The sequence below is a fragment of the Hipposideros armiger genome, unplaced genomic scaffold, assembly GCF_001890085.2.
Source record: "Hipposideros armiger isolate ML-2016 unplaced genomic scaffold, ASM189008v1 scaffold_612, whole genome shotgun sequence".
Taxonomy (NCBI): Eukaryota; Metazoa; Chordata; class Mammalia; order Chiroptera; family Hipposideridae; genus Hipposideros; species Hipposideros armiger.
The window spans coordinates 669,324-678,120 of record NW_017731962.1 but is presented as its reverse complement, the minus strand read 5'-3'; the positions used below and the strand labels follow the sequence as shown (position 1 = coordinate 678,120).

Sequence of the window (8,797 nt, the reverse complement as noted above, 5' to 3'; positions counted from 1 at the left end):
TCTATCATTCGGTAAACTCTATCAGCTACATACTTACATATAGACTCCTGGAAGGGTTTAGACGAAAACATTAGAAATGATTGCCAGTGTGGAAGAATTATAGACACCTTTTCCTCTTTTTTGCTTAATTGTATTTTTATACAATGAAAATGTTGCACGAGTAATATTTTGTGGGGAAATAGATTTTATATGAGTGCAAGTTTTCTTAAGGGAGCAGCAGGGAGCCTGGCTTGGACCCCACCTCACAAACACTTTAATTCCAAGGCAGAATGGGGATCTGTACTCTGTTCCTACCAGTTCTTCTGGCAGGCTCCTCTTCTACAAGTGAAGGATGCGAAAAGCATGCAGATTTTCCCACAGTTTCCCACATTTCCCAAACCCAGCGACATTTTCTTTGTCTTGCTGCTTCTGAAGCTGCAGGGACTTCTTGCCGACCACCATGTCTGCGCAGGTCGGGCTCCCCTGTCCTGTAAACAATGTCAACTCCCCTCCCAGGCCTTTTTCCTGACTCCTCCTTCCTCTTTCTTTGTGGCATCTGCAGGGCTCCGGCATTTTCCATCTTGTTGCCATGTGTACTTCAGGGAGCAGATCAATTCCTGCAACTTTGAGTGCTTCGCCCAGGATACAAAAAGCACCAACATTGGGCAGCGAGACCAGGATGCATCTTTCATAACGATACAAGAGGAAGATGCACCACAACCACAACACATTAAACAAACTTCTAGAAATAGTAGGGAAAAAATAGGAAAAAAAATAACTCAAGAGCATATAATGATCACAAACACATATGCACCTAACAACAGGGCATCGGGACATATGGTGCAGCAGTGGCCAGAATTACAGGGAGAAATGGAACAGAACAGCGAGCTCGGAAGCACACACATGCCCACACACTATAGGGGAATATAATGTACATAAATAAATGTATAGGATGTTTACAGAAATAACTTTACAGAACAAGTGCAGGACCTCTGTAGTTAAAACTCGATTTTTTTTTTATGAACTTAATTCAAGGTTGGAATAAACAGAGAAACATACATGTTCCTGAGTGGGAAGACGATCTCATACAAATGTCCATTATTCTGAAATTAATCTATAAACTTATAGGTATTCCTATAATGTTTTCTGCTTGTTTTTTGATTTTGGTTTGGGAGGTGAAGATGAGCATCATTTTGAAAGTTCATATGGAAGAGAAAATATGTGAGAATTGCTAATACATTTGTGAAAAGGGAAAGCTAGTACATGTATCCTTTATCTGTAGGTATGAATGCTTACTGTAAAGATTGTTATCAAAATAATGTGCTGGCAATGGAAAGAGACAAAGAGATTAGTGGAACAGAGATTGATGGATGGGCTCCAAGTATATATGGGAGCCTAATCCATCAAAAATGTGACATTTCAAGGTGGCGGGAAGGAGAGGTATTTCATCAATGGTGCATAACAGATTCTAGAAACAAGAGTTCAATTCACTGCGTTGCAAACATTCGTGCTCGCACTCCAGATGGAATAGAGCTAAACATAAACATACAAACTGACAGCAGAAAATTTTTAACATTGTATGTTAAGACCCATAAGTCTGAAGGAAAATGTTGCTGACTAAATAAAAATTTTAAGTACCTGGCAAAAGACAAAAGCATCAAAAAGTATTTTGAAAAAGCATGTAAACCAAAGCCTCAAAAAAGAAGCAGCAGGGAGAAAATGTATGCAGCAACCCTTTAGCCAACGAGGGGTTGCTAGCCCTACTAGCCAAAGAACTCCTCTCGTGATAAGAAAAACAAACTCTTATTCTCGTATTCAGTAACCTCATGAGACCTCTCTTGTTAAATCCCTTTCGAAATGGAATTCTGACCCGTGTTTCCTGCAGACACTGGGCCTCACGTGCACCTTTCCAAGTGTCAGCAACTCATGGGCAGATGCTGGGTTCCAGGTGCCCAGGGAGTGGGCCCAGGAGCAGTAAGCCCGCGGGGTGGCTGTCGCTCGTTGTCTGAGCCTGCCGACTACTCCTGTCCATCTAGACTCATGGTCACACGCCCAGTGCTCTCTTTGCCCCGCAGTGGTCCATGTAAGTGACAGGGTAGCTTCATAGAGCCCCAAACTGGGGGATTGCATGGTATCAGCATCTTATTTTTGTAACATGGGGTTATCACTTCGAATTTCTCCTTTATCTGTCACTTCTCCTCATGTTCCTGGAGGAAGCATCGTTCTCTGGTTGGGAGGTGTGAACAGCCTCTGAGGACACGTGGACACATTTGGGGCAGCCCTGGGCCACAGGGTGATGCTCTCAGGGTTCCTGTCACAGCGTAAGGAGGCCAGGAACCTGCCTGTGGTGTGCACGTCCATCCCACCTCAGCAGTGCCAGGGTAGCCCTCCTCTCTGTCGGCCAGCGGACAAAGGTGAGTGGTGGTCCTCACCGAGGCAAACAGGATGTGTTGGGCAGAAATCCTTGGGAAGTTTTCTGTTTTTTCATTTGGAGGCAGTCAGCCAGAGCTTCCAGCCTGGCTTCCAGGGCTGGGGGCCATGTCTGGCCACCGATGGGGAATGTAGCCAGCCTACTTCTGGGAGTGACACCCAATGACGTTCTGAACAACCAGGGACATGCTCTGCTCTTTACAGCTGTGTTTGTCTAGTGGGCGCCTGGGACACATCTCCACGACTCCTGTGCATGTGACGTGGGGAAAGTGATTTCCATGGCAAAGCCAGCATGGAGAAAATGGGGCACAAAGCTTTCAGCAGGACTCTTTGTTGCTGTTGCCTCAGAGCCAGGGAGTGGACCTGGAGGAAACCTCCCCTGTGTCTCCTGGTTCTCACTGCATCTCAGCGCCTGTGTGCCAGGGATGCGTCAGAGAAATGCTGCTTTATGTAAATTATACCCATCATTTAATTTATAGCTGCTTCTTACCATGCAGGCCTCACCGGGCACGTTCCACAGGTGGGAAGTCAACATTCAAAGCGTTTCAGTGACTTGTCCAGGGTCATACAGGGTCCATCTTAGAAAAAGAAATTTGGAGCTTCTTTCTTCATCCAGGCATGTATTTTGTCATTTTACATATGAGCAAGTTTCCGCTAATTGACCCGCTGTCACTGAGAGCGTTACTAGTATTGCTCAGGCTGATGGAACAGAAAGAAGGACGCCTTTCCTGGGAGGCTCAGGGCAGCCTAATTTTTATTCCTCAAATCTGGTTGTCAAAAGATGACATTTTATCTCATTTTTATCAACCAATTGAAGGTCAGCAAGAGACTTGGGATCAGAGGTCAAGGGTTACTAGCTAGGTTGACAGGGGTCACAGTGATGTGACCTGGGTTTGTGGTCCTGCGCGAGTGCCGCCTGCCCACCCCGTGGGAAGTCACCTGCCCCGCTGACCTTACCCTGCCCCACCCAGGGCCACTGCGATCCACAAAGTTCTCATCAATCGGGAAAGAAAAGAGGAAAGCTTGGTTTATCCAATTTAAACAGCTTTCCTTTCCCCAAAGATCAGGCCTTTCATGCTTTGGGGGGCTGTGTCTTTCCTTTGACTAGATGATGGTTCCAATGCATTGCACTGTGTGTGACGTTTCACAGCCCCTAAGACCCAGGGGGTCAGAATGCCTCACGTCTCTGGGCTGCAGGGGGTCCTGGAGCAGAGGGGAGGGAGACCCACCAAGGGCTCGCTTGGCATTAGGGACGGGCCCTGTGTAATAAGACCCATTTCCAGGTTTTCTGGCATGACCCCAGATAACAGACCATATGACCAGGACGAAAACCACCGGTTAGTATTTGTTGGAGGTGTGTACATACTGGGGGTGCCAAAAAATGTACAGTTTTAAGAGATATTATCTGTGTGTTACTTTTCAAAGTTGAATTGAATTAAGGTAGCAATGTGTAGAATGACATCCGCTCAAAAGATGGCGTTAATCAAATGAATGCAAGTGTCATTCATTGTATTACAATTTTAATGCAGTTTTTTCCTTCCTTAAAATGTGTATACATTTTTTTGGGCACCCTCTGTACGTGTGTATATATACATATATGCACATATCTATCCATCTATCATCTATCTATCTATCTATCTATTTATCTATCTCTATCTATCTATCTATCTATCTATCTATCTATCTATCTATCTATCTATCATTATTGACAGAGAGAGAGAGAGAATCTCTCCAGGCACAGAGGTTGTTTTACGGAAAAGTCTCTCCCCCTCCCCCGCTTCCTCTCTGTGTCTCTCTCCTCCCCCAGCAAGCCCTAACCCCAGGGTGTGTGCTCTTTGCAAACACCTGTGTCCCACGCAGCCTCTGCCCAAACCTGGAGCTGGGGCTCCCCAGGGGAGCTTGGGGTTCACAGTGCAGCACTGTCCTAAAACGTGCCTTTTAGGGGCCGCGGAGAGGGGTCTACTGACCCAGGGACAGCTGCTAGTGTGGGACCGGGCTGCCCTGGGCCTCGAGGGAGGGCACAAACCCGGCCACTGGGAGCTTTCCTGGCCTGTCCCTGAGCACTGCTGGGAGGGGCAGGCGGGCAGGGCGTTCTGAAGAAGGAACAGTCACACTTAATGGCCATCGCCTAAAGCAGCCCTTCACATCAATGCGGTTCTGAGCAGTCAGACCCGAGTGACCCTGGGCCTTGAAGACAGAACCACCCGCTGCACAGGCAGGTGCCTCCCTCCCCCAGGCACCCCTTCTCTCTTCTCATTAGCTGTTCCCTTGAAGGACTGACTTCCCTCCGGAGGGAAATTCCTGAAACCCAACAGTTGACAAACCCACACACCCTCCGGAGGGCTGGGCACCAGATAAAAGGGGACGTCCACTGCCGAGCACGGGGACCTGCTGCTGCCACCGGGGGACCCAGCAGAGCTCAGGAACCTGCCGCTGGGACCTCAGGAGGGCGTGGGGACCTGTGTCCGGACCCCAGCAGAGTGGGGACCCTGCCGCCCCGAGCCCAGCGTGCGTCCCCCGGGACCTGCTCCCGGCCCTCCCCAGCTGTGGCCGGCGGCGAGTCTGCACGCGAGGCAAACAGGTTCTCTGAGTTTTTCTGGTTTGCTCTCAGCTCTCCGCTGGACGATCTATTTCTGTCTTTCCTTCGGGAAAAATGTGCTTTGCCAATGACTAATCACGGCCCGTGCGGAGATGTTATCAGCTGTCACCTGCACAGCAGGACCCAAGCCCATGCGGAAATGAGGATATAGACGGGTAGGTGGTGGCTGCAGCCCCACCTGCCAGCACCACCTGCCTCTCCAGCACAGCTGCTAGAACACGGCTGCTGCCAGGGCCACCTCTGTCCCCGCCACAGGTCCTGGGCATGTGGCCATCGCAGTGACCGCCGGGGCCCCCTGAAAGGGCTGACCCAGGTGTGTGAGGAGCAGCTGCCTCCCCTCGGGCCAAGTGCGAGCCCTGGATGGAGCTTGGGACCTTGACCCCTCATGTCGGTCCTGCTGACGCTGTGTGTCGTGCTCCTGCCCCTGGCGACCCCAGGCCGAGGCGCCCGGCGATGGGAGCCCTGCACAGGTAAGGGGGTGCAGCACCGGGAGCCAGGAGGGGTGTTGCTGCCTTCTAACATGATTCAAGGTTCCCGTGCACCCAGGACAGGGAGCTGTGGGCCGGGCAGAGGTGGAGAAGATGAAAGGGAACAGGAGACAGGCGATGACAATAGAAATGCAGCTCTTTCACTGCGAACAGGGTGGGGACGTGGCTCAGAGCTAACCAGCCTCCGTCTGAGGCCCTCACATGTATTTACCTGCTTGGCCTCCGGGGAAAGGCCTTACACCTGCGTTAGGAATGACGCCTGCGAAGGACACGGGAACCGCAAAGCACAGGCCACCCCCGGCCTGGTACCGCTGTCCACGAGAAGGAGAAGGTGGGGACAGCCCCAAGCACACCTTCTGGGCTGCCTGCCGTCTGGGAGCAGGGAGCCCCGCTGGTGGCCGGCAAAGCGGGTGGGCAGGTTCTGCCCCCTCCTTTCAGAAAGGCCTAGCGGACCTGCTAATGACCACAGCATCGTTGCACCTCTCTGGGGTTTCCGCCAAGAGACTTGGCTTATCAAGCCTAACATTAAAAAGCAGAGTGACAGGGAAGCAACCTGGTGCCTAGAAACCCGGTTGCTGGACCGGGAGCAAGCAACGCAGGCGCCAGGGGCCTCGGCAACAGTAGCAGTGTGGGCGCCAGGGCTGATGCTGGGGCTGGCAGTGCGGGGGGCCGGGGGGGGGCGCTGAGAGGGCTTGCTGAGTGGTTCTGGTTTTGTTTGCAAATACTCATCCTTGGTTCCCTGGAACCAGCTGAAGTCCCCTCCATGTTATGACTCTTTGCTCTGATGGCATTTGGTTCCCAGTGACGTTACCAGGAGACGAACAATGAGGACTTAAGTTGGAACAATGACCTGCATAGCTGGGGCACCCCGTAAAGGTCCCCAGCCACTACCCCTGAGCAGCCAGGACCTTGGGGGGGCGGTGCAGGCGTGCCGCTGCGTGGTGTGTGGGAAGGTTTGAGCCCCCCCCCCACTCCTGGGCTCCGGCACCTGCCCTGGTGACAGCCTTGGGACATGGGATTAGAAACTGTACAGGAACCAGGTCAGCTTGTCAGAAACCCCCTGGCTTCAAGCGGTCGAAGGCTGAACTCCATGCTCAGCGCCGAGACCAGCGCGTGGGGTCCAGGCCAGCCCAGGAGGACCCCTTGCAGCGCCAGAGCCCACTGTCCTCCTGACACAGGGAAACAGCTGTTTCCCTGGTTGGGGATGAGTCACTGACATGTATATTCAAGTTCCGTTCAGCACTGGGAACAGAATCAACCTGCATAATAATAATAAAGGTTATTTATAAAGCCCGCCCCCTCTCCCCTGAAGGTGTGTTGCAAATAGTTAAAAGATGACCCAGTTATAAATACCACAAACTAGGGAGGAAAGATAAAAGTCAAGTAAGTAATATTGAACTACATTTGGAACGCTCCCAAGACACTTGCATAATGGCTAGTCAGGATTTCCAATAGTTAAAAAAATCACTTTGTATTCAGTTTTGAAAGCACGTGACTTCACGGTGCAGGATTGTGTGTGTGTGCGTGTGCGCGTGTGGGAGTGTGTGTGTGTGCGCGTGTGTAGTGCAGGGGCCTTGGCTGTGACACCCAGGCTTTGAAGGCCTGGCCCCCAAGTCTGCCCAGTGTGGAGTGGTGGCTGACAGTCGCCCTGCGGGTCACCGGGCAGTGGTGAGGGCTTGGGGCCTGTCCCGCTCTCTGGAGGGAGCCGTTCTGGGGAGAAGGCGCTTTGATTGCCAGCACTATGTCATTTCTCTGCCCTGGTCACACTCACTCCCTGGTGGCAGGTTGCAGTTAAGGTCACTGGGAGGCTGTGGGAGACCCCTGGGCTGGGATTTCCAGGCGTGCTCACCAGTGGGGCAGTAAAGAGGAGAGAAACGATACCCTAGAGATTCTGGGCGAAGGCGGGAGGCCTGAGTGGCCCAGGACTTGGGAGAACAAGGGACGATGGCTCAACAAGACGGGATGTGGAGTCTGTAGGGCTTCAGGTTCAAGGTTGAGGACCACGGGGCGGGCCGTCCACAGGGCCTGGGGGTGGAGGGAGGGCCATGTCTGGACCGGCGGGCCACTTCCGCTGCGTTGCCAGGGACTGGACAGCAGGAGCCTTATCCTGGACGGCTGAAGTGGGCAGGGGAGCGTGCAGGTTTCGCGGGGGCACCGTGGGCAGGGCCAGCCAGGCATGCGCACTGACGAGCAGTGCCAGGCGTTTGGCCGCTGACCAGCAGCTGCTCACCAAGGCCCTTCTCAGGCCGGCTCCCGGCTCCCGGACGGGAGGTGATGGGGAAATGGAGGCTGACGTCTGCTCAGTGTGTGGCCGGGACGCTGCGCTGCGGGCTGGGGCACAGGACGGCTCCTGGTTTAGCCTCAGCCCCAGCCCGGCGGAGAGGCTGCGGCAGGCGGTCAGCACCGGCCGGCCGCCAGGGGGCAGCGGGGAGGTCGGCCAGGCTCAGGGAGGGAGGGGAGAAGGGGCTCGCGAGCCAGGAGCTGGGGGCCCAGTGCGCGTGGGGTGAGGTGAACCCCGGCGTCGAGTGTGGTTCTGCGGCGAGATGCCTTTTAGCCTCTGAGGCTCAGAGCGCTCAGCCGCTCCCCAAGCCGGGCCAGCCGCCTTGGGACAGAGAAGGCGAAGTCCGGACCAAGACCCTGCCAACTCCTGTAGGAAGCCCCCCGATTCCGGGTTGCATAACGCGTGTGGGGGTGTCCTGTGGGGAGACACCTGGGTGGGCATGTTCTAGACAGAGCTCTCCGTCAGGACAGGAGCAGCCGCAGAGGGTGGGGCGGGGGTGCCGGGGGAAAGCCCCTGTCATCCATTCCAACTCAGCCTGTCCCCTCGGAGGGACGGGGGGCCAAGGCGGAGGGGTCCTGGGGAGCCATGGCGGCAACAGCTGGACCCAGTGGGCCGGGGCCACTGACGGACTCGGGGGGCTGGGACGGGAGAAGGGGTGGGGTGGGGACTCGGAAGGGGGGTTGTCAGGAGAGCAGTGTCCCGCCTTCCGAGTCGTGCCCGCGAGTGTCGTCTGTTACCTGGAAACAGAGTGGGCTCCTCCCCGCGGGACTCAGGGCCTAACCCACGCAGCACCCCTCCGCGCAGCACCCCCTCCTTCCCTGCTCCATTCGCTCGCACTGGGAACCCAGCAGCAGGCAGCCAGGCCCTGCCCGCCGGGAGGGCGCTTGCACGGGTCAGACGCAGCTCTGTGAGCGGAGCTGTGACCGCCCCTGGGCAGCGGGCTCCAGGAGATGGGCCTCCAGGGGGGAACTTCAGGGCGGCAGGACAATGTAGGCAGAGGCCACGGGCAGGTTTCGGGGG

At 54.4% G+C, this 8,797-nt stretch overlaps 1 protein-coding gene across 3 annotated transcripts in view; it reads left to right on the top strand.

The window, feature by feature from the left end:
* Positions 1–4,784: 4,784 nt before the first annotated feature.
* Positions 4,785–8,797, top strand: part of TSPEAR (thrombospondin type laminin G domain and EAR repeats) — a 128,955-nt gene continuing 124,942 nt past the window's right edge. For 2 of the 3 annotated variants that reach the window (XM_019624996.1, XM_019624995.1), the window contains exon 1: positions 4,785–5,478. In XM_019624996.1, coding sequence (XP_019480541.1) covers positions 5,394–5,478 — 85 coding nt within the window. In that variant the 5' untranslated portion in view covers positions 4,785–5,393. The remainder of the gene's footprint in view (positions 5,479–8,797) is intronic. The other variant, XM_019624997.1, reaches the window with a different exon arrangement.